Source organism: Copidosoma floridanum, unplaced genomic scaffold (assembly GCF_036245765.1).
Source record: "Copidosoma floridanum isolate Cflo_tuat_1 unplaced genomic scaffold, Cflo_Japanese_pri ptg000001l, whole genome shotgun sequence".
Lineage (NCBI taxonomy): Eukaryota > Metazoa > Arthropoda > Insecta > Hymenoptera > Encyrtidae > Copidosoma > Copidosoma floridanum.
In genome coordinates this window covers 10,769,082-10,794,887 of record NW_028321878.1, presented here as the reverse complement: position 1 = coordinate 10,794,887, position 25,806 = coordinate 10,769,082, and the positions used below count along the sequence as shown (strand labels likewise).

The following is a 25,806-nucleotide window of genomic DNA, read 5'->3' as shown; positions in this document are numbered from 1 at the left end:
ATCATGCTATCGTTAAGAAAGTTACGAACTCACTAATAAGTAGCAATGTCCATTAGCTCTATCCAAATATCCTTGAAATGCTTCGTGCTTTATAATTATCGATGTGTTCGAGTGCGCTGGAAGCAGTTCTATACTGACTGTTTCAAGTATCAGTTCTCCAGCAAACTTACAGCACGTGATATCAGTCTCGAAAACCAAAGCGTAATTTGTGTGCAACAGACGGACTTAAGGTAAAATCACCTCTTGTAAAACAGGCACTATCACTACTAACTCATCTTTTACTTGAGGATTTATATATTTTTATTAAATGACAACGTCAATATCTCGGACCAACGTTTTTGCCATTTGAACTATTCTGTTTTATAAATGAATTTACACTTCGCACAAGGTTTTTTCCCACTTTCAAAAGATAATGTAATACGTAGTGATCACAAATATTAATATTAGATTTTGAAAAATTCATAACAATCCTATACCGACTAAAATTTTGACTGCTAGGTTATACTTTTATGCGGTTATCGAGAATGCTACGCTGATTTCATAATTTTTTTGAAAAACCAAGAAAAAATAGCCAATGGATGGAATTTTTCTGAAAATTTTTTTGTATGACTTCAGTTCTTTATTACTAGCAAATATAACGCAATTTCGTGACGAGCACCAAGTGAATGTTTCTGGTTTATGAAACAATATTTCCAATTTGAAATTGAAAATAAAGATTAATATTTTAATGATTTCATATCATTCGTACAAAAAATACAGATAAAAAATTATAAAATTTTCGAATGATCTTAAAACCGGTTTGTACGTATTGTATCTTAAATTTGTAACTACCTTTGAACTTAGAAATTTTATCTTATGTGGATGACCTCAACTTTTTTTTAAAACTTATGTCACGCAATACTTGTTACAAAATAACAAAAAAAATTTTTAATGAGATAGCGTAAATTAATCAGTACAAAAGTATTCTACATTTGTAGTCCATGTATACATTAAAGAGTAAGTTTTTATCGTTTTTATCACAAGTATATATATTTAAATACAAATCGTACGTGTTGTATCTTGTGCAATGTTTTCAAGTTTTTGTTGTTAAATTTATTTTCCGCATCATAAAAAAATGTATGGATTTTATAAAACCTTTAAACTCCAAGATTATTGGAAATGTTAAACATAAAATCATAATTAAATATATACTTTACAGAAGAATAAATGAGTATCACAAGCAGAGAAGTGCATAGCTAACTAAGCTACAATTGCTTTTCGTTATGATAGTACCTAATTAAAAATTAAATATTTTCTAAATAATTATTGGTTTATTCGTTTTCTATGATCAACTACATCTCTGCATCAACTAAAATTTAAGATGGATGACTTCGAGAGCCTATACAGTAAAATATTGGACGTTGCTGAAACACCTGAATATTTTTTGAGGTCCAATGTCGAGCTGAGGATTTCTACCGATAGCCTTGATCAACTGGGCCTATCACCCTATCAGGCAGAGATTCGGATGAATAGGCTGCTGCCTTATGCCGATCAGCTCGACGAGGAAGCAGACAAGCTACTCGCCACTGTCAAGGCTAAGCTGGGAAAGTGCGTGATGTATGGGGATATATATCCGGGCTTACATTATTGGTCATCGGTCTTCCATACGTAAGTACTATGCTCTTCATGCTTTAAATACAATGTCACAGCGCGAACCTCATTTTTATAGTTTTATTCGTCATCTTAAACGTTGTTTAAAGTATGCACCTTACCCACTGTTACAGCTATATTTATCTTTATGGATTAAGATTTACGAAGGAAGAGCACGTTGCTTTTGTTAAGCTATTTTACGAATTGACAACCATTCCTGGACTTCAGGCTTCATCAATACAACAGTTTGCCGAAATTTTAATTTTACTTCTCGTGTGAGTAACAAAGCAACGTTTATAACTGTACCACTCGTTTTGATGAAATTAAAAAACTTAATTGTTTCACCAGGAAAAAAGAATTACTTTCACCGAAAGATTTAGAACTGCCATGGAGACCACTTTATAATTTGTGCTTAAAAATAAACAAAAATATGCATGCTATAAATGTGTATAAATATTCTTGGAGCCTAAGAGATATTATAAGAGACGTGGCCGCAGTGACAAACATTTATTTTCCAGTATGTGATTCAGTTTAACATAATTTTAACTTCAGGATGTTTTTGATATTCGATTTTGTATTTATAATACTGTTTGGTTGACAAACTGGAACAATAATTTGAAAATTTAGTTATATTTTTATTTTTTACTTGATTTTTTTCAGTTAGCAGCAACGCAAGAGATATTAGATGAAATAAGACCTCATTTTTGTTCCCTGACCGAAAGATTTATCGGATATTTTAACTTTTTGCAATGGTTTTTACCAGTGGATTTACCTGTTAATCATCATGGAATAGGTCATGAATTGTGGTTTGACGAATTTATGAAATTGTGGGCAACTCGATTTATGAACACAGTTTTAGAGAAAAAAATGATGCGTATAATGACAAAACTAGCGTCTCGTAATATTGGCTACATCGATTGGAATCCGTATATTCCATTTATTTTCACTACGATTCTTCATAGTTTGAAAATGCCAGTAAATTACAAAGAATACGGATATGAACGTGACCCAAAAATTGATCCAATTTTAATGGCTGAGTGGGTTACATCGGTTCTGGTAGGTTTTGTAAGCTTTTTTTTAAATAAATTATACGTTATCATTTTTTATTTTTAGGGTGGCAGGAGCACCGCTCAATTTCACTTGGAAAAACTTCTCAAAACTGTTGAAACATATTTTCATCCTGCTAATGTTGGTGAATGGTCTGATGTACTATGCATATTTCTGAATCATCTACCTTATTATGCTTCCTTGAGAATTTACAAGTATGCAATACAGTTTAAACAGTTTGAATTAAAATTTTTTAACTCTTATTTCATAGTATGATTTATTTCAGAGAGCGTTACAAGAAGGAAACGTGGGAAACTCCAATACCTGAAAGTCAGAAGCTTACAGACACAAATATAGATGCTTTTGTTTCAAGTATGATGCCATTGGCCAAAATCTCTATCTTTAACACGAGTTCTGGAATATTTTTATACAAAATGATACGCGATCTGTCTGCAATGCGACCCAATATAGTTATTCCAAAGATACTAACGAATCTTTATGCCCTACTTGATAAGAATGCAACTGAATATGTGTTTCTTTGCATTACTTCGATGCTCCGTCCATTAGTTTTAGGTTCTCGCTACTTTGACAAAAGTACTCATATTTTTACAACTTTCGTATACTTTATTGTACTTGAAAATTTATCAACTATATCTAAATCTGATTTAAATCGTTTACAGAGCATGCCTATCCCGAGGGACCTACTCACGTGATGAACTTTCTGTATGCAGCTTTGTCAGCAATAAATATAAATGAACCAGATATATGTTTGACTGCAATTAATTTTATTAAAACTTGTCTTTCGGTCATTCCTGTGGTCGATTGTTCCAAGACAAGGTTAAAAAGAAGTGAGGATGATAATATCATCTGTAAGCAAACAACACGTTTCAAGGACTTCATTCTACAGCTTGTGGATAAAATTTGTTTACTTATAACTTCGGGTACTCATGCAGTCGTTAAAAATGATAATACAGAGCCCGAAGAAATGGACAGTTTTGAGCGTATGTTGTTGCAATTTTTGTACGATATCTTCTGTGTGCTCCAACTGCAAACGAGTAATGATTTATTTACTACTGCATTCAAAAGATTTGATTCATTTGTAAAATTCCAAAATTTTGAAACAAAAGTTGCTATCGAAATGGTAGCAACCATTTGCAAAGCTTTAAGTTTGAAAAATGCCGAATTAGTTCTTCGCTCTTTCGTACCTTACTTTACAAAAAAGATTGAAATTTACTTTGAAGATTATGACACTTCTGGAGAGCAGTTGGAAAATCATTTAGTTTATCTTCTAATAGTACTGAAAAAAATACTTTCCACTCAGGGAAAAGTTATCTTGCCATACTTAAATTCTCTTTTACCAGTAATTGACAAAGTTGTAATGCTAGAGAATCAAGAAATTAGTCTGCTAGGGTGTGATTTACTAAAAAATTTAGTGCATTCACTCTGTAATGTTCAAGTTGTGTGTTGTGAAAATGATGCTATCAATAACCATGAATATCCACATTGGGAAGATTGGGGCAAGGGTGTGGATGCCGAATCAGCACGAATAAAGTGGAGTGTACCTGATGAAAAGGAATTAGATGCAACCCAAAAAATATTTCAGCGTTATTTCTTGCCTGCTGTTAATAAAATTCAAAATTACATCAGTAATCCGAATACCTTATCTCAGTAAGGGTTTTTTTTCTACTTTATTAAAGTAGATTTCTTGGTTCATAAATCTTGGAAAAATATTTCTGAAGTTGTAAAAAACATCTAAATTAAATTTGATTTTGTTTTCAGAAATGAGCTTCAAGGAACATTGAAAATTATTTATACTTGCTTGTATGGGTGTCATACAGTATTACCGTTTTGTAAAGAAGAGTTTATACTTTGCGAAGAACATGAGGATTGTGACTTTGAGTTTAGCCCTACAGTGGGAATAAACTATGAAATAACTATGCCCGATGGTAAAAATGTTAAACGTTTTATGGTCCAAGTTCTGTCTGATCTACAGGATGTGATGTTTAAAAATATTGAGCATAAAACAGAATGCTTTAAGCTTTTAGTGATGGTACCGTGTTTATAACTATTAATTATGATTTTTTCAAGTGTTCATTAGATAAATACATATTTTTTATCCAGATTTGGTCAATTTTGAGTTACAACAGAAAGAATCCTCTACAAAACTACAACAATGATCACATGAAATTTTGGAAAGCAGCGTTAAAAATGAGAATTATTGGTGACAAAGGTGTTTCATCTTTTGTTTTGCAAGAACATGTAGAATTAAGGCATGGACGTCGGAAAACAATTTTTATACGTCGACTAACTCAAACGACTAAAACTGCTATGATGAACTTGTTAAAATTAACTGGGCATAAGTATGAAGAAATTCGTAAAAGAGCTTCAAAAATCCTTGCAGATAGGATGGAATCATTTCAATGTTCGTATGAAATATTTGCTCCCTATATGATAGAACTTCTCCAAAGTTATACAGAAACGAATAAAGATGCCTACATTGTAAGTAAATATTCATCTTAATATTGTAACTTTGTTAATATAAACGATTGTTCGTCTGTTATATGTAAAACTAATATAATTGTATTTTCAAGGGAGTTTTGCGTTTAATAATAAAAACATTCGATGATTTGATGGAACAAAATTTTCAAATCATAACAAAGTTATTAACAGCTATAGTATTCGCTAATCCTACAGAAGATTCAGAAACTATGGAATATCTTGATGAAATTATCATATCATTCAAAAATATCTACTCAGTGCCTAATATCACTCCAAATCATATGCCAGATGGTTGTACAGCTACTGCGTCGCAATTGTGGAGGATCGGATTGAGACCATCAGAATTACATCCTAATGAAGACAATATTCAAAGTAGATTAACTCTTGCTCAAAATTTAGGATGCAAAAGTTTGAAAGCTTATTACACTTTTTTGGAGGAGCTGATCGATGCTTTTGTTTGTCGAAAACTTAACTGGCGATATCAACTTATGGTCACGCAGATCATCACTGCGATTGTCCAACCAGACCACTTGCTGCCAGCAAAAGTTGTACGGTATTTTCTGAGTACTTTGATTCACGATTCTTTTTATGAGAGACAATGCGCTTTGTGTTTAACAGAAATTATTTTTTACCAACTCAGACGAAAGAATCTAAAGGTAAATCATAATTAATACATTTTTATCATTATAAGGATACACTTTCACTCACGCAATTATAATTACATTAAGAAATTTTGCTTACAACTAAACACTACTCATAATTTTTGTGTTCAATTGACATAAAACGTTAAAATAGATAAAAGTGGAACTTCCAAATCAAGAAAGAAATCTCAAGACAGGAATCAGAGCTGATAACGAGTGGCTACTTTACGATTCTTCCAACTGGCCAACCACAGCTGAAAAATGGGATAACTCGAACTACGTGCTCGGAACAAACATTGGTTTTTATGTCTGGCCAAGATCACTAGAGATGTATGCGCCATACGCTAAGCAGCCGAACTACGATCGTACAGTTCGTAAAATGTGTGAGCAGGAAAAAGAAGTGGACGCGTTTTTCTCTGACCCAAATAATATTACTCAGTTGATAAAGTTCTCAAGTTTGGATGACGAAGGGGATGAAAATGAATTTAAAGATTGGTATATGTGGCTTTTTCACGGTTTATTCAAGAACCATGGTGATGATCACTTGGTCCACTTTCTGCCTCATTTGTCCCGCTTGGTAAAAGATGATTGCGAGAGTTCACAACGTTGCGCCTCCGAAATAATATGTGGACTCATTCGTGGTACGAAGCACTGGCCCTATGACAAGACTAAGGCTATGTGGACCAAGTTGTTACCAATTATCAAACTTGTTCTCGATCACGCTAGCATGGACACTTTACGTAACTGGGAAACTTGCTTTTCATACGCTATTCGGGACTATAATCCGAATAGGCTATTTTGGTTAATCGAGTTCATTAAAGATGAGACGATAAAGAACGATTGCTTTAAAAGCGTTATTAACACACGTACGAGACTGTCAATTTTTATTGGAATCTGTATATCAAACTTATGGCATATGATTCCATGGTTACATCGGCTACTACCGCAGTTTGAATCTCATTTATTTAATAACCCTTTGGAAAATGTAAGACATGATTTGGCTTTCATAATATATATGGTATATGATTCGGAAATTTATTATGAAAAAAAAGACACACATGAAGGTAGGCGATGGCTCTTGTACACAGCTAATATGTATGCATTCATGAGTATGATTTTGGATAATTTGATATAATAGCAATTGAAACGATTTTTCAGGAATCCGAAAAACAAGTGAGTTCATAAATCCTAATCAACCGCTTCTCCAAAACTTAATGGATGAAAACTCAGAAAATGGTCGAAAATTCCTACAAACGCTATGTGATTTTGTGCGCAGGTGGTCGAACTCGTATGTCATAGACAATGGAAGTTTTTACGATCTTCTTCCTGTATTTGTTAAAATGGAGAACAACGATGCCCAGTATCCAGAACTAGCTGAAAGCTGTAAGGTAGCGATATTTCTTCTGGCCTCGTCGCGAATGCCTGAAAAAATTCCGTCTACCCTCAAAGTTATTCACAAAATGTCGAGAAGTAAATTATGGTGTGAGCGAGCTAGCACCGTTCAATTTATCGAGCTTGTCTTGTTTTACAATATGAGCCTATTACTCCGCAACCAGGACTGGATTGAGGAAATTCGCTTGGTGATTTTAAATTTGCTCGAGGATGAGGTTGTGGAGGTTCGTGAAAAGGCTGCCACGGTTCTCAGTGGGATGCTGCATTGCACTCTAATCACAGATCGACAAGCTCTTCTGGTATGTAAATTTATTTTACATTATTTAATTGATTAAATGAGGATGAATAATTCTTTGAATACAAAAAAAAAACATGGAAATTAAAATTGAAAATTATAATTGAAAAAATCGACTGTTCCTTATTGTGTGGTCAAACAACAATAATTTGTAAACAGAGTAATAATAATATTGGTACTTTATCATGTTGATAACCTGAAACTAAATGATCTTCAAAAAACCAACTACGTGAATTAATATTGTTTGCTACGTAGATAAATGATAATCCATAAATCGGAACGTGATATTTTTATTATAAGTTTAGGTATACTAAGGACATACTTTGTTCTTCAAAGTATACAATTTAGAATCGGTAGTGCCAAGCTTGTAAGCACATGCTATTAATTAATAGATGTTTTTATAAAAATGTATTCGATACGTGTGTGCAGGATAAGTTTGTCAAAATGGCCAAAAAGAAAGAGATCGGTAAAACAAAAGAATCCAACAATGCTAATTCTATGGAAACGATTCGTTTACGACACGCCGGTATACTTGGAATGTGCGCTTTTATCTTAGCTCATCCTTACGACATACCCGGAGAAGTTTTCCATATATTCGAGCACTTGAATACACACTATAATGAACCAGAGCTGATTTTAGTAAGTACATCAATTTTCTTACTGATATGAAAAAACCATGCAAAATTTTTAAATACACGTTTAATTTTTTAGGCCACAATACGCAGAACGTTCAGTGATTTCAAGCGTACTCATTGTGATATAGAAAATGATCCTCTAGCGGGACAACTGACTCCGGAACAAATTGAACTTTTCAGAAATATAAATATCTCTTACTCGTATTATTCATAGATCCAAGTGAAAATTACTCGATGAATGGCATGGAGTCGAACAAAAAGTGCCATACTGAATTTTACTCAACTTTATATACGTGTAGAGAAAAAAAAATGATGATGATCATAGTTTATTTTTCTTATATAAATTTATTTCTCACGAGTTTATTAAATTTCAAAAGTAATTTTTAAATTGTGGTTGTTATTTTTTTTGGTTATTACTTATACGAGTACGAGGGGAATTTCGAAGCGTCAATCGATTTTACGCATAAAATTGTGCTCCATTACAGTCATTGATGCCCGAAGCTGGAAATCATATACACACTTGACTTCGAATTGCACATACAAGTAATCCTTATTTATCTTTCACCAATGCTTGTGATCAAGTAAGAGTACAACTAGTTTTGGATAACTTGCAGAGTTACAATCATGAACGAATGGGCAAATTAAAAGATGCAAGATTAGGCTTCGAGACACTTGTACAGCTTTTCCCAAGTGCTACATCACACTGTAAAAACAGCTGGTTCAGGAAAAGGTTGGAGACACAGTGACCGTAGGACCGTATGAAAAACGAAATCAGCGGGGGCGTGTTATCAACACGAAGCATCCGACTCTCAATGAAGTGCACAGGTGCTATCAACGCAATGACCCTCAAAGAATTTCCAGAACCAATAATATTTCCATTCTTTGCAAATAGAACGATAAATAATCAAGGTCGCGGTAACAGGAAAAGATGAAGCGGGAGAGAGAGAGAGAGAGAGAAAAGGTCCAATTGGCCGAAATAGCCCGGAGGGGGACGGTCGCGGAATCATTATCGAGAAACGGCCGCGCGAAATAATCATTACCGGACACAATAGCCGGCTGTAAACAAAGGGGAAATTTTTGCGGCCCCGCGCCATGTATTTCCCAGCACCGGCGTAATGGGCAGAACTACCGGCACGCACGTGTACTAGTGGTGGTAGCTGCGACAATGAATAGAGCTGGCTCGAGAGGGAAGAAGTATACCTGTGGGGCCCTCGCGCACGAGAAGCTATGTGCTAAACGAGCCGGCCAGAGACAAAGACACTTCATTAATAATCGGAAGCATCTCCGCCTTTGTGTCGCCTCTGGAGATAGGGTCCGCTAATATACCTCGATACGTGTGTAGTTTATGGCCCTTTTGGTATGGATGCTTTGTTTTAATCCGAAAGTGCACGAGCATGTAAACGGTACTGCTGTGCGGCCTTTGAAAAAGAGGCTTGAATTTTGTGGAAAAGCTCGTTGTTTATTTATAGTCACGAATCGACGGCCAAAAATTCACGTTATCTCGTACTTTTACAAGTATTTAAAATACGGTATCTTAGTGGACTTCGTAAAAGCTCGGAATTTTCTTTTTCTCCGGATGCTTTGAAATGATGTTGTACTGATGTAAAAAGTCAGAGATCAATTATAATACGATTATATCCACGCGTGCTCCATGCACGCTCGGAGTCACTGCATCGTAAGGCTCTCTAGTCATCAATTCGACCTTGTAGTATGCAACGAACATGCATCCCTTGGAGCGAAAGAGACGTTTCGAGGTTAATGTCGGGCCAGCTTGGGTTTCGCCAAAGGCTGTGAGCGCCGACGAAAACGATAATTTAATTAAGGACGTCGTTGCAGTGGAATTTCCATACAGTTTTCTGGTGGAACAAGAGTCGTTAAAAAGTAATTATTACTACGCTGTACAAATAGCACTATCTGTTTTTGTTGATCCATCGCTGAAGTGTAATTTGCAATTTTTTTTTTTTTTTTGCCCCCACGTATAAGTGCATGCCGCACTTGGATTTGTGTATCGAGGTCTCAACGACAAAGTAGGAAGTGTGCATCAGTGAATAATATACATTAAAAAAAACAAAGCGTGCGTAAGGAGTTTTCTTGCTGAAATTAAGGCCCAAGAGGCACAGCACGAGGCGCACTGCACGAAGTTGATTTTTCTTCGACCATATTGCTACTGTTGATCTTCCTGCTGTAGATCTAAATAATTATACGCGTCCCCCGAGTCGGTGACGAGCTGAAATTTCACTCGATGCTTCGGTACAGCGTCACCAAGGCCCTACTGTCTTGCATCTTCTGTCTTTTCCCGCACACGATTCTCTCCGCGATTTGGCGAGCATCCACATCTCTTGTTAGCCAAATTGGCGCATTGCTCATGTTTCATGCATTTATTCAGATGGCCTGTACCCGCGAGGAGCCCTCAAAATACTCGTTCCGTCCCTCGTTGGCCATTTGAAAATAAATTTTCGCAGTGTTCCCAACCATTTCTCAAACGATACTGTTCCAACGACTACAGTCGCGAAACTGGTTATTCCTGAGAATCGAAAATCATCCGTGCAGAGAGGGATTACAAATATACCATCGGAACTGCCATCGATCGCGGACTAGCGCGAATTTTCAATTTTTTACCCTATCAAACAAATTTGGATTTTGATAAAAAAATGTTAAAATCAGTGAGGTCTTTTGTATCCTAAATTTTTTGTTCAATATTCGTACCTAACGCTGCTAACTGATTTTTTGTGAATTTCAATCGTTTTTTTAACGGTATAAAAAGAAATAATGAATAATCGATACCCGCAGTTGTTTTATCCATACCTTGTAATAACAGACGAAGCCACGATCGATTTTCCAATAAATCGGTAGAAATGTAACGACGATTTTTTTCTTTACCTTGAGTTTTGAAAATGAAGCGAAAAACAGTTTTCAAAATAAATTTAAGCCAATTACCACTGATTGGTAAATTAATCTCAATTACCAGTGGATGATCTACCAACCTTTGAAATATTTCGGCGTAGAAAAAAATTAATAAAATGATACCTTTTTTTTCTTTGAATTAAATCACAGGGGAAATGAAAACAAAATGGACGAGCTTGAGCAGCGTATATTTTCATTGACAATGCAGTCATCTTTCATATACTATATGAATATTCACGTCAAACGCTCAAATTTAAGGTAAAAAAAAAAAAACATATTGGCCATCAAATGCAAAAGAGACACGAGTATAAAAGTGTACAGCGACTTACCTTGTTTGCACTCGTCGATATCCTCGGAGCAGTCGATGCCGCGATAGCCACTCGTACACGAGCACGTGAACGAGCCGTTGATGGGACTGGTTTCACAAACTGCGTCCTGGTGGCAGGGGTTGGATGTACAGGCGTCGTCCAGATGGCACAGGAGACCTTGAACAAACAGACGAAAAATCGAGATTTTAGTTTTAAAGGTAATCCTCGTCCTCCGAATGAAATGAAAGCCTGATAAAAAGACAAAGTTGTGCGGAAAAAAAGACAACCAATGTCAATAAAGATCGATTAGAGCCGAGGAGGAAAACACAAAAAGCTGCTTTTCGCGATTTCAAGCCAGCACGAGGTTTTCTCGGGAAGGGGAAGAAAAAAAAAGTAAAATGAAGAGACCCGAGGCGATCAGCAGCAGTGGCGGCAATTTCAGCAATTTACCCAACGCGAAAAACGAAAGTGGGACTCGTCACTCGATCTCTCGCGCGGCTGCAATTACTCTACACATCTCTCCTACTCCCCTCTAATGATCACAGGGAGAGAGCAATGAGCTGATGCTCTCTCTCGTTGTCTCGCCCGCAAGCCCCTCTTTTGTTACGTGCTCTGCCAAGGAATTTCGTACTCCACAAACGTGCGAACGCCCGCCCGTGCTCTCTCTCTCTCTCTCTCTCTCTTGGGATCGGTGCTGAAATTTTCCCTCAATTTTTTAAATTTTCGTAACCGCGTGCCACTCTGTTTCCGTACGCGTACGTCCTCGCTATCTTCGGTCGACACGGTAAAGCTCTGTACCACATAGTCTCAAAGTACTCTTGATCAAAGCTTCCGGGGCATCCATACAGTAATCGATTGAAAAGTTAAAAATCTTCCTTTTGTTTTTCATACATTTTTATAAATTACGCACAACGAGCGTATTGAAATTTACTAGCACATCTTATGGTACGCTTGGCAAGATAACGAGAAGCCCTTAGAAAAAGAAAAAAAACACACTCGGCTGCATCTGTTGCGTGAATTCTTCAACGCGATGCACAGCGCACGGCTTTCTGGGTGACGGAAAATTTCGTTCCACCGACAAACGCAACGTATGTACACAATCCATGGCCGGACGATTCACCGGGGGAGCTTTGAAAACGATATCACGGCGAACAATCGACATCCCAATTAATCGCATCGCTCACGAGCCTCCGTTATACACGTGTAGCCGTCGCGCCGCAACAACATCGAATCAATTAATCCCAACCGCGGACGATAAATCCAACGTAATCTGCAACAGTAGCGGCTCTCGCTCATCGGAGTATATACAGGCATGCACGGATGTTTCATACAACGCCCGTATCGCGCTCCTCGAATCTTCGATTGTAGTGCTGGCTTGTGCGCGTTTTTTCACGACTCTTTTCGTCCACCAGCCCGTGTGATTTTGTAACCAAACAGCTCAAAAGAAGCCAGTTGGCTGGACATGATTAATAACGAGCTCCCGCACGTCTCGCAATATCTGATTTGCCGTAATAAGGGAAAAGCTTCCGCGGCCGCGACGCACTTTGTCGTTAACCGAGTCGATTGGCGACTGCGTTTTATATACAATGGGAAACACCATCTCGACCTTGCTAGAACCGGTGGACTTCTCGTTTTTCTTTTTTTTCCCGACTCTTTGCGCGGCGACGAGAGAGAAAGTTCATCCCGAAGGTCATTCATACACGAGGCGTCGCGTGGTGTAGGCATAATAAGCACACGTGGCGTGCACTATCATACCCTTTCAACGATTGCGCGATCGAGGGAGATGAAAGAAAAGCCGCTCCGTCGCGTATGCGTCTCGATTCATCGGTGAATCGAAATTTCGGCTGCGCCGACAAACGTTGGATTAGGACGAACGAATGAATGGAAAAAAAAAAAAATTGTCGACTCACCGGTTTTTCCCTGCGTGCACTGGCAGTAGAAGCTGCCGACCCTGTCGATGCAGGTGGCCCCGTTGAAGCAGGCGGCGCTGGCGCAGTCGTCGATGTTGACGCTGCAGTCGGGCCCGGTCCATCCGTTGACGCATATGCACGAGTAGCTGCCGTGGCTGTTGGTGCAGGTGGCCCCGTTGTGGCACAGGGACGGCCTGACCGAGCACTCGTCGACATCGTGCTCGCACTGGGGACCCGTGAAGGCTGGCGGGCACAGGCACGAGTACTCGTTCACCCGGTCGATGCACGTCGCCCCGTTCTGACAGAGGTTGCCCACGCAGTCGTTTATGTTGGTCTCGCAGACATCACCTTGAAAGCCTGCAAATCATACCATGCGTTTTATCATCATCATCACATCGTGCATTAACTTTACGTATATGTACATATAAGTGTTGTTGTTGTTGTTGTTGGTATTGGTAAATTACGAGGCATCATGTATACAGTGCTGAGTACAGTGCTCAGCTGGTTTCAAGTGCATGATCGTTCCAGGTGATATTTCCATTATGAAATGAAAAAAAAAAAAAAAAAAAATGGTTGGTATATACATTCATTTGAACGCAGTGGTTGCTCTTGCTAGCCAAGACCCGATTAATTGAGCGATTCGATTTGGTAATCGATCATCTGCAAATTGATTTAACGCAAAATAAATACTACGAGTGAACAAAAAAAAAAAAACCCATCCAAATTTAATGGTCCCTCCCGTATATACATGAAGTACTTACAGCATACAAACCTAACTCTTATATGCACAAGTAAAGAAATAATGATAGAGATAAACCTCAAGTTAATGGCACGTAATGGACAGATCGTAAGAAGAAGAAGAACGACACAGGATTATCTGTTGTGTATACATATACATGGAGTACCATTGGTAATTGGTAATAAAGCCATTATTCAATGAATCCACGTCGCGCACGTTAGGGCGCTAACGAGGCTGAAAAGCCACAACTACAGTTCCTCAAGAGGGAAGGAGGAGAATCCGATGGATCCCTTCGCAGGAGCGGGTACTTGTTTGTTGAGAAAAATGGTACCGATTGCATATACAAAGGATCGCCCGATCGCTGACGTTTATTGAGACGACGATCGAGGCTCGTTCGGTGGACGGGTTTTGGTGCTCCGACAAGTATGCCGATTGGAAATATATGACCACGTGATTGAAGTAACGATTGCGCTACGACAACGAAGATTGTGAACCACGAGGTTATTGGTTCAGAGGAGTTGAAACGGCTTTAAAAGATAGGGATGGTGCTTTCGTGTATACTGTTGTCTGAAAAGAGGAGCTTATCAGTAAGTCGAAGGGGGTCATAATCGATTGAAGGACATGTCATGTGATGTCACATTATTACGTATATACGCACTGCACGAAAATCAATTAATCATAAGTCACTCTTGAGACATGGACCGCAGGTGGGCAGCTGATGAGCCTCATCGTGCGTTGGACATCGGTTGTAAAGGAGACACGAGTCATTAGATTCCGTGTACACCTCAGCGGGGCGTCGATGGGCGGAAACTTTTCACGGCTGCATTTTGCTTCTTTATTTGCACTTTGTTGAATAAATGCAGCATGAGCTAAAACAACCATCCATCCGAGTGGTAAGACTGTTCTGCTCTCGTTCGATTTCCAATGAATGTGCTCTGTTTTTCTCGCGCTGTTTTTCACCGGCCATCGATCGCCTTCTCTATTGCTTCGATCCGTCTTTAATCAGTAGCGAAATCAAGCGTGGCGCGCGAAAACGACGGGGAAACAAACTGCAAACAGTCGCCGTCGTCGTCGATTGTAAACGAGGAAGAAAACGCAGATTAGAAGATGGTGGGAACAGCGCATTACTGCCTATATATATTATACAATGCACGCCCGCATTGCTGTAAAAAAAGAAGGCTTTTGTTCTTCCTTGTGATTCCAGTAGCCGGTGTGCGAAAGCCCGTCGATTCGTTTCCCCAATAGAATGTCCGGCATCAGGTCGCGCGCGAGATAAAATTATCTTTTTTCGTCGAATCAACTTTTTTCACCTCTAAATCCGTGCAGTAGCACCCAACGGTGTCGCGTGACGATCGCATTTTCTTCTTTTCCTCGGTAAATCAAATATTTGAGATGGCAAGGGTCGTTGGATCGGTCGGCCTCGCCGAGTCCGGTATGGGTTTTTCCGTTGAGCACTGGGTGTGAGAAAAAACACGGTGGGACGTTAAAATTAAAAAAAAAAGAAGCCGGAGGAGGAAACCGCAGAGATAAAGAGCAGACTCGAGAAGTAGAGCAATGACAATTCAAGAGGGAGGGACGAGGATGACGATTGCGGTCGGTGTATCAGCAGCTGCTGGTGTGTATCTCGGTCGCGGCGACAAGTTCGTTCGTGAACGCTCGTAGGTAAGTGGTCCCAGAGTACAGCGATAACAGCGTAATTTGCTCCCTTTGTTTTTTATTTTTCAACGGGTCTCTATGGTGATTAAATTATCGAAGTATAAACTTCCTTACATTCGGTCAAGAGCAAAATTCCTGAAGATTTCCGAGATCACAGGATCACAAGCTTTACAAGAATAGTGAAGACAAAAGGACTCGTAGCCAATCTGTTGTTTGTACTGATTTTTCGAGCCAACCATATACTGAAAGTTCTTGTCGTAATTCAAGCCCCTCGGTCATTACCATGTATGTACGGTAAAAAATCACCATCGATGCAAAAACACACGGCGTTCAAAAGCGTCGTTTTTTTCAATAGACAGTAGAAGTAGCGCACGAAGCGACTGTAAAACGGAGCACGTGCAAGTTTCGCGATACCAAATGTTCGTTAAAAGGAAGCGGCGTGACCGCAAAGAGCTCCGTATACCACCGATAAGAGGAGGTGCCGCGTGGATATATATATATATGTGTATACATATAGTTAGGTTGTTGTATACGTGTGCGGGCGATTTCGAAACGCGAGCGTCCCTTTAACGACCACAGGCAGGCGCGATAAGAGCAACCACCATCGGCTACAATAGCTATACACTACGTGGGAAACGAAAAATCATGCCCCCCCGTTAATCTCGTTCCGTTCGCGCTCCGCTGGCTGCTTCCGACCGTATATTATATACAAGTACGTATTCACACTCCCTTCGTGGCCTTGCGCTAATTGTCACCATCTCTCTTTCTCCTTCCATATGCGTTTCGAAGAGTGTGAGAAAACAATATCATAAGAGCCCGTGATTTTTCTTTTCGCGCAGTATAGTCCTTCATCCCTTCTCCCCTGCCCCTCTATATTACATACTCATAATTATTATCTCGGTCTGTACGAGAAGGAACAGATATGATTAATTAACGCTTGTCCCGCTACTTTTTTTTTGTTTTCATTAACTGGTAGGTACACGTGAGTATATTATAAAAGCCTGTACCGCGATTGGCGCTATCGCGTGTCTCGGATTGTCAATTTTTCGTCCCTAATTTGAATCAACGTCCCTTGCTCGACTGTTACCGCAAAGGCACAATGGTCCTCGAAGCAAATAGTTTTCCTTGCCCTTGTTCACTGCGAACCGACTATTAGGAATCCAATTCCGACGGCAAGGGGGCAAACAAATGAGAAAAAAAAAAGGGAGCAAGGAAAAATGGTAACAAATGGCAACAACGAAAATCCTATCGTTCCGAAGCAAAAGCGAATAGCACGGATTCCGGACACGATATACGACGACGAGAGTGTTTGCGCTCGGTGCTCCCCCTTCTCGATACCCTCTCGAGAGCCCATTTCGTATGTACAAAGTTTATATATATAGACAGAATAAGGAGCCCGAGAATCGAGAGGGTACTTCCGTATTTAAGCCAATGTCGGACTTCCTGCTCGCCGCATCTATTAAACCGCCTCGGACAGCTCGCAGTGGACGCTCCAAACTTGGGCCTGGGGTTTTACCCGCGAGGAGTACTCTGCTCTCTTTCATCGCGCGTGAGCTCGTATAATACACGTTACATCTATTGAAATATGAGGAAAAAAGAGTTGGCAATAGACGGTCGATCCCTTGGCTGAGTATGTGCGATTTTGTGTGATGAAGTAGACGTTACGGGTGGCGGCTACGGTGCAAATAATCGACATGTCCGTCAATAGGCGCATCCAAGCTTCTCACGCGATCTTTTTCTCGATCCGCATAGCTCAGTCGAGCCTAACTTTATTACGGCTCGGAAGAGAGAGAGAACACACCGTGGAAAGGAACAGAGAGCCATCAGAGAACGAAGAGCATATAATATGATATACACACACGATCTGTACGTATATGAAAATGAAGAAATTCATAAACGGGCAAACAAAGTCCGCACGATTGTTCGAGTCTCGTCCGGCACACGTATAAGTATATGGGCACAAGGTGCAAGAAATGAATGACTGGTGAATCGATGTACCAAGTACCCGTAATCCCACACAGCTTTTTTGTCTTTGTGCATACATATTGGACTTTGCTGCATAGAGTCAAGAGGAGGTGGTGGAAACGTGCCTTCTCGCATCGTGCATGTGCATGCACACGCCTGCATGTATGCACATGTATACGTAATACAAAATCATTAGGCTCGATAACGATTATATGCGCGCGGGCGCGAAGAGGTTATTACGAGGCTTTTGTGTGCGCGTATCGAGTTATGGGCCCCGGTGCGCTTGTATGCTGATTCAGGCGTGATTTAGTGCCGCACGAGGGTATAATATAATATGTTGGTATGTGTGTATGTACACATATATAAGCATCCTGTGAGCTAACTGTACATATTTCCGAGAGGGTGCCGAGAAAATGGAAGGGAGGTTGTGGGAGTGCGAGTTATGATAGGCAAAGTTTTCTTTTTTTTTTTTTTTTTTTTCTTTTTTTTTCGTTCCTTCGTACGGATACACACATTCGTTTGTGGGTAAGCACGTGAGAATCGACTTTTCGAGCCAAGAGCTCTTTTTGTTCGACGCCGCGGTCTGTTTCGGAGTATGAGATCGTGCTGGTTTAGGCGGTGTATTATTGCACCTCTGTGTACTTACATAGGGATATAGCCCACGGGTGTAATGGATAATTTTACCGTCGAGGAGGGACGATTTATGCACACGCTCGCTCGGGCCGATCAATCAGACCGGGACACGGAGCTCCATATACACCGTCAGCTGTACAGTACAAACGAGATATAAAGTACCCTGCATCTACCTACGGTGAAAAAAAAAAAACAAAAAAACAAAAGCCAAAAGCCAACACTGACGTAGAAGAGGAAGTGAGGCTACTCGCATCCCGCAAAATCCACGTCAACGCACTCGATCGCGGGGCATGTGGGGGTGAAGTATAGGAAGACCGCATTAATTCCGAGGCGACGCTTGCGAAGAATGTCCAGGCGCCGAGACTTCTTCCCCAGCCCCCCTTCTCGCGTTACCTGCAACAGTAGGGGTTTGCGAAGGCGGAAGGGAAAAAAAAAAAAAAAAAAAAAAAAAAAAAAAAAAAAAAAAAAAAAAAAGAGATCACGGCACATCGTCACCTGGACGACGACGTACAACTGCACGTGTATCCGCACAGAGCGTGGGATAGATATACCCCTTTTCCAAGGGGGCCCTTAAAACCCATTACACGCCGTAGCGCGCGTGTTTTTCTATATGGTGTATACATCCATGTGTGTGCACGCGGTCTATTGTACGGAGAGGTGTGAAAAAAGAAAAGGGACGAGGTGTGTCACGCGCGTAGGCGTGCTCGGATGATTTTTGGTTTGTAACATAACGTATATGATTTTTTGATCGAAGAAAATATAAGTACAAAAATCACGTGCGCGGCAACAAGTGCGCGTATACTTCCACCGACCGCGAAGGAGCGGAGGTGACGCGCCAAAACACATAATAGCGAAGCGTAAGAAATCGGAGGGAAAAAAAATTAAGCACGAACAAAAAAGAGTTGCACAGCAGCGGGGAGAAATCGAGCGCGACGAATCAGCGTGCCCGCGTTTGTTAATGTTATCGATGCAGCGGACGAACGATGAAACAGCGGTGTGAACAAAGCCTCGCGTGTATCATATATATATATATATATACATACGGTACTTGTTTGCCCAGCGATTGGATTCGCGTTTTTTTGCGGAAAACGGCGTGCCCCGTGTTTTACCTGCAAGGGCTCCTTCATGTTGTTCTTATTATCATTGCTCCCCCTGTGCTGGAAAATCGATTAGCTTTGAATGACGTGGATGAAAAAAGGGGCGCACGTGAAGAGCCTTTGTTCTCCACGGAATTTTTGCCACGGGGGATAATTAGCTGCGCCACGAGAGATGAGACGAGAGGGTTAATTAAGATCGATGACTTAACCGAAAAGTTAGCATCATCACCGCGGCGGTGTATTAATCGATCGATCCTCACGTTCACTGGCACCTCTTTGAATCTACTTCGCCTCTTCTATGCATTGTTTTGTTATCATCACATTGTTTTATGAAAAAACTTTTTTTTTTTTTTTCACAAAGAAGACACGCGATCAAATTACAGTGAAAAATGCGGTCATTTCCGTAAGTCCAGCTCAACCGCAGGCAATAATTGCAGCATCGGCTATAGTCGAAAATAAGAGCACGACGGTGACGACGTGTCCGTTTCCCACGTATACTTACAATGGATTTTACCGAGACCTTCGTATAGCAAAGAATAATGGTGTAAAAGGTGCCAAAAGTCTCTGGTGTAGAATACGTTTGTATGTATGTATAGGCGAGCCATGTTATTCATGCGAGTCTGCGAGAGACGTCAACACAGGACTGGCTTTCGTCTTGGGAGACAGGAAGAGGGGAGCATCGGAGAATAAGACACGTACGCATCAGCAGCGCAAAGGAGAAGGCGCCAAATTTTTTCGGCTTTCCAGTACAAGTGTACGTACGTATAGTTATGCTTCACGAGCTGATTTCACAAAAAAAAAAAAAAAAAGAAATTAGCAACTGTAATTAAAAGACACGAGATTTTAGGTAAAATATCTAAACATCAACCAAATGAAAAAAGGATGAAAATAGAAGAAAATAGATGACAAAGTAAGCGCGCACTGCTGCACATCACATACACTTGTCCCATACGTCTTTCCCACACATGTGCTTTTCTTTCCCTCTTCTGCTGGCATGCACGCATGTTCCTTCTTGGGAAGACTTTGCTTATTGCATTTTCCACCCACGCGTACGAAGCGTCACGGCTCGATGCGCACGCTCCGCGCATCGCGATGGCTACACCGAGTTTGATTTGTATGTATACACACCTACAAAGTACCCGTAGATCGCTCCTTTTTTTTTTTTTTTTTTTTTTCGTTTTATTGCTTCGGACTTCATCTTTTTTCATTCGCCTCTGTAATACGCATACGTATGCTCGTTTACAAAGTATTTGACGCCCGTGACTTTTTTTTTTTTCTACCTCGTTTAAAGTACCATGTACGCGATGTTACGCTCCCTGAAACTACATTCACGTAAAACAGCTCTCCATATCCATACAGGGCAAAACGATCGATCTCGTCGTCTAGCTGAGTTGCGTCGGTGATATACTTAGTGCAAAAGCATGGGTGCAAAGTTACAGAGGAAAAGCTCGAAAAAGAGAGAATAATGTGGGAAATAGCTACGGAATGGGTTAAGAGATGAACAAGGTGGGTTTGTCGAAGGAGGAGCAGGCCTATGTAATGGCATGCCCTATACGTGCGTGTGGGTGGACTAGTCCTGAGATCGGAGCTAACCATTGGGATTCTTATAAACAAGTGTGTGTGTGTGTGTGTGTGTTCTTGGGTGCGTGGGTGCATGCGCCTCTCCTCTATTTTCTTCCCCTCCGAGTCCCTCTTCTTTCTTCGGGTAATTACGATTTGTCCACAGCAGCTACATGCATACACACGGTGATGGTGTAGCCGATGATTATTCATGCGCGTTAACCGAGGGGTGTGTAACACCCTCCCTCGTTTTTTTTTTTTTTTTTTTTTTTTTTTTACCTCTAACGAGGGTACACGAGCGCGCAAGCGTCTGTATAAAGACTTGGAGCGTACACGCGCATATTTTATTCGTTTCGTCCGAAGCGCACACACATATATAGATATTTTATCTTCGAAGGATTTACGACGACCCGATATTTAACTAATCCAGCGATGGTTAAATATATAAAGTTAAATGAGCGCGTACAAGTGCTGGAGTTGTGTATCAGTAAATCAGTCGCAGCGTATCTTGGTTGGGAAGGAAGATGTGTAGTTTTCGAGGGAGTGCATTATCTCTGCGTCTTTTGAGGAACTGATCAGAAAGAGAGCGGGGACTCATGGACCCCATCTAAATATTTCATCCAGATCTTTCGGGCCCGAGTAATTTCCTTCTCCCCCCCTCCCCCGTTCTCATCGAGTCGCTCGTCCCGTGTGCACTATCGCCTCGTTTCATCCTCTAGATATATTCAGCCTCGAGGTACTAATGCACTTTTGGTAGATGAGTCCCCTCGTAAGCAACGATAAAGTGCGTCCCTCGTGAGATATGATTATTACTCATTGGCAGCTCGCTTTTATCTCGAAAAGAACCTAAAGTGTGTACCCTATATTTTCGACCCAACAATTGAAACTGCCACACATTCGAGCGCAGAGAGTTACAGGGAGCAGCCACTTGACGCTTGATAGCATACGATGGTCCAAGTTAAACAAGCTCCTTTCGAAAAGGTGCTTCGTCACCGATCAAAAGGAAGATTTGCTTTTCCGCCCGTCTCTGAAAACAGAGAGAGGGAAAAAAAAGTTACATCCGAACCTCGAAGAGCAACGGCCACCCGTGAGCTTATCCACAAACTCTCTCTCCTCGGCATCAAGGTGGTCAACCCCTTCAATGTCTTCATTAAGGAGACTATATACAACACGCTGCGGTGGATGCCTGTAGGGGTTGTGTGCCGATTTTCGTTCACATGGCTCTACGATTGCCAAGCTGCGGCCGAAAGGAGGGGCTTCTTCGCGGGCACTTCCTCGTCCCGCTTGTGGCTTGTTGCGCTATGGTTCCTTCCGCCCCGTTTTCTCTCTCTCTCTCTCTCTCTTCCGTCTTCTGTTACTCCGGTAACGGAGATACCTACATGATACATATTATGTGCTCTTTTGCCAAAATGACGGTAATCAGAGGGCCAAAGTTATGCATTATCAATTTTGGACTTTGACTCGAGCTTGCGTGATTTTGCCGTGAGAAAAAAAAAAAAGAAAAACGAAACTACACTTTGAAACCCCGACTAGGTGGTTTTCGGACATTCCCGAGTTTTGTTATAGTTGTGTACATGGCCAGCTGTTGCCGATCTTATACTTGAAAAATCCGTGTGTAGGTGCCCTCTGCGACTGTATCCTCCAATAAATGTAAAATACCGGCACATAGGGTTGCCAGGTGCCTCATGAAATTGCTTTCATCCCCGATTCCTCGATAGAAATTAATCACCGACTCCCTAGCGGTATATCCAAGCCAGCAGTAGCTCATCCAATTAACCCCCTTCCCATTAAAATGCCATACTTTCGAAAATTTTCTTCGATTCTCCTACATCATCTATACCTCCCGCACGGGCGAGAGATGTGAGTCGGTCATCTTATGTGCAGGATAAAAAGATATAGAGAGTCCTCTGCTCTTCCTCAGGCGCAGCGTCATCGGCATCGGGGCACGTGCGATCTCCTTTTCTCGCAGACTCCTCGGGTAAACAACGGCCCACCGCGCTCTGGCAGCCATACGGCCCCAACTTTTTCTCCCTCCTCTGCTTTCGCAGACTGCTCCGAAGGTGTGGCAACGCCGCGCGCGCCCGACCGAGAGAGAAGAAAGAGAGAGCGGGTGTGTGCGTCCCGAGTCCCGGTGTGCTGCTGTGCAGCGCGCGGCCTGTTCGCCCGATGCTAGAGGGACTGTGGGAAAATTCTCATGCCGCGGAATACGTCGCCCGCTCCGTCGACAGTGGCGCCCAACCAGCGGCTCCTCCCACCCATTAAAAGGCCCCTTTACTTCTATATACTTATAGCTGCGGCTGTATCATGTATAATGTATACACATACACGCGACGACTGCCGCGTTGTTTTCTATATGCTACTTGATTATTATACTGTACGAGAAGCCCGATGCTCTTTCTTTGGATCTGCATGTTCTTTTCGCTCGACTTCTCCATTTTATCATATTCTTCCACTTCCATAATTATTCCATTTTCACTTTGTTTCCTCATTCGGGCAGATCAACACTGGTGGTCAAAGGCACTTTTCATTAAAGATTTCTGGGACTTTTGGGAGATCTAATACCATCCCAATGATGGTGACACGAAATGAACCAAAGCCCGAAATTATCATTATCATCATCGGAGGGGGAGTAGGAGGAGCTCGAAGTGAAAAGCTCATGTGTGCACATACCCGCGCTGAAAGTGTATACAGATGCATGATGTATATACACAAGCACATATGGATAGCAAAAGCCGGAGCGAGCCGTGCGGGCCAGGTATATACCTAGATCTCTCCTCTAGGTGTACTTTCTCGTCGTCGGTTCTTATTCTTTTGTGTGTCTCATTTTTGCCGTTCCCCACCTCACCGAGGCTCTCGGGGCGACTGACACACACTTACACGTACACGTGTACACCTACATAGGTAATAAATGTACACAGAGAGAGGCACGAGAGGACTCCAAAAAGGTGGGAGCAGAGAGAGAGAGGGACTGCCCCGGTGTAACGAGGGCTTCCTACTTTCACGATTCAAGATCGATCAGCCCGGCTGTAACAGCATCGAGAGAGAGTGACTGTGGATACATGTGCACGTGTGTGTGTGGATAAGTACCTCCCGTTCATTCACGCTCGATATCGCAATGACGAATCCACTATTAGGTACAATGTATAGAAAACGCCCGTCGTACGGTGTACGTGCTTACCACATGTATTTGCAGTTATTCCAAGGATATATGCAAGTAGACCAAGAGACGTACCATATGAGGATTTCAGCTGCACCTATCGGTGTGATTGTCGTCGTGATTATTGAGACCCCGAATGATTCGGGTATTTGATAGAGTCGGTACCGAGTTGAGAAGATCCTCGTAATTCTCTTTCGAAATCGAAAACGGAGTGAGTGGTACACGCGGGAGAAGAGATAAGTTGAGAGCCCCTGGGCCGAGAAGGAGACAGAGAGCGAGGTGCCTTGGGCCCGCGCTGGTTCCCCTTACGCTTGGGCCCATCTTTCTCTCTCTCTCTCCTTCTCCCCCAACTTCTCCAAAAAACCACTGGCTATGAGCGCTGCTGCGCGGCCAACGACGACGACCAAGCACGCCATGGGGGTGCGCGCACGTAGAGCGAAGGAGGAGGGAAAAAATTATTTGCCTGACGGGCGCAAGGACGCGGCTGCAATTATTGCCGGGGTTTCGGATTTAGGATGCCGTAGAAGCTATATATATATATACACACACGGAAAAAGAAGAAGAAGCAACCTGTTGCGCATTAGCATCAAGTGGTTGCTCGCATGTGCGATTGGGGAGAAGCTGTTCGACCAACTGTCGGCACTGAGATGCACGCATGAAACAGATCCATGCTGTAAGTTATCGGTGTTGATCTTTCGATGGGCGTAATTGATCGTATAAGTATCGCAAAGTGATGTCCTTATCGCTAGAGATAACAGCCACGTGTTGGTGCAACCTTTGGTGTGCGGATTGATAAGTCCTTTGAAGTTTACTGTGTGGAGGATGGAAAGTTATCCGTCTAAACCCAGCGAGTGATGCGAGGGGTGAACCGTGAGGATACAGAGAAAGCGTATACAAAGAACTCATGCCGGGGAGGAGGTAAGGAAAGGGGGAGAAAAAAGGAGAGGGGTTCGCTGGTTGGACAGGCCAACTCGGATGGATGGATGGATGGATGGACAGACGGCTATCCTCGGGATTGGGAGTGGTCCGAGGGGGCAGGAAGAGAGGAGGGAAAAGCAGTCGAACGAGATTGAAACACGCGAGCTCGAGCGCAGAAGAAGCCGAGGATGAAGGAGAAGGAAGAAAGAAGGGCAGCACATGGGAGGTAAATTTAGGGAAACGCTGGGTTCTTCCTCCTCCTCCTCCCTCAGCATCATCGAGCCACGGGCAATAGGGCATTCTTCTATACCATCTCCTCTCTTCGCATTCGAATGAGCATGTGTGTAGTCACGGATTAATCAGATCTCTCTTTTTCTCTTTCTTCTGTATGTTCCTGGTGCCGATGCTTTTTGCCGACATTGGTCTTCTACTTTTCTCCAAAACGAGTTTGTTTCTCCTTTTTTTTTGCAACTTGTGTTTCAAGCTCGCCAAGAGTCCTTAAAAGGACTCTCTCTCTCTCTCGCACCTACACACCAACTTATCGCATAGCACACGGGCGAAGATAACTACTACAGCCTCATATCATAGAGCCTCCTCTTTCCGTGATAAGCACAACTTGAATGGGTTATGTGTTTTGAGCGTGTATTTTTTTCTACTCTGTGGTGCTCCAATGGAAGAGCGTTATGGTCTTCTAAGTGAGACGAGAAGAGAGATCCCTCTTGAGACGCTTCCAAAAGGATATGCATCGCTCTTTCTCTGCTTGACAGGAGTGTCTTGCGAGGTATAAGGACATCGCGCTCTGCGCGGAAAAGTAGTGTCGT

The 25,806-nt window shown here is 41.6% G+C and overlaps 2 protein-coding genes across 3 annotated transcripts in view; one reads left to right on the top strand and one right to left on the bottom strand.

The window, feature by feature from the left end:
* Positions 1-25,806, bottom strand: part of N (neurogenic locus Notch protein) — a 113,283-nt gene that overhangs the window by 52,908 nt on the left and 34,569 nt on the right. The window contains exons 3-4 of the mRNA XM_089588438.1: positions 13,261-13,617; positions 11,372-11,527 (exon numbers count right to left, since the gene is read on the bottom strand). Coding sequence (XP_089444564.1) covers positions 11,372-11,527; positions 13,261-13,617 — 513 coding nt within the window. The remainder of the gene's footprint in view (positions 1-11,371; positions 11,528-13,260; positions 13,618-25,806) is intronic.
* Positions 140-8,491, top strand: LOC149376025 (proteasome activator complex subunit 4-like). Of its 2 annotated transcripts, none has more exons than XM_089592898.1 (15): positions 140-230; positions 1,361-1,647; positions 1,764-1,904; positions 1,978-2,146; positions 2,290-2,685; positions 2,743-2,891; positions 2,963-3,270; positions 3,357-4,344; positions 4,456-4,726; positions 4,798-5,175; positions 5,268-5,831; positions 5,971-6,880; positions 6,975-7,507; positions 7,933-8,142; positions 8,215-8,491. In XM_089592898.1, the coding sequence occupies exons 2-15, from the start codon at positions 1,361-1,363 to the stop codon at positions 8,350-8,352; spliced, it is 5,442 nt and encodes a 1,813-aa protein (XP_089449024.1). In that variant the 5' UTR covers positions 140-230; the 3' UTR covers positions 8,353-8,491. The 2 variants fall into 2 exon arrangements, with proteins under 2 accessions (XP_089449024.1, XP_089449020.1); XM_089592894.1 differs by having other exon boundaries at positions 1,978-2,150; positions 2,294-2,685.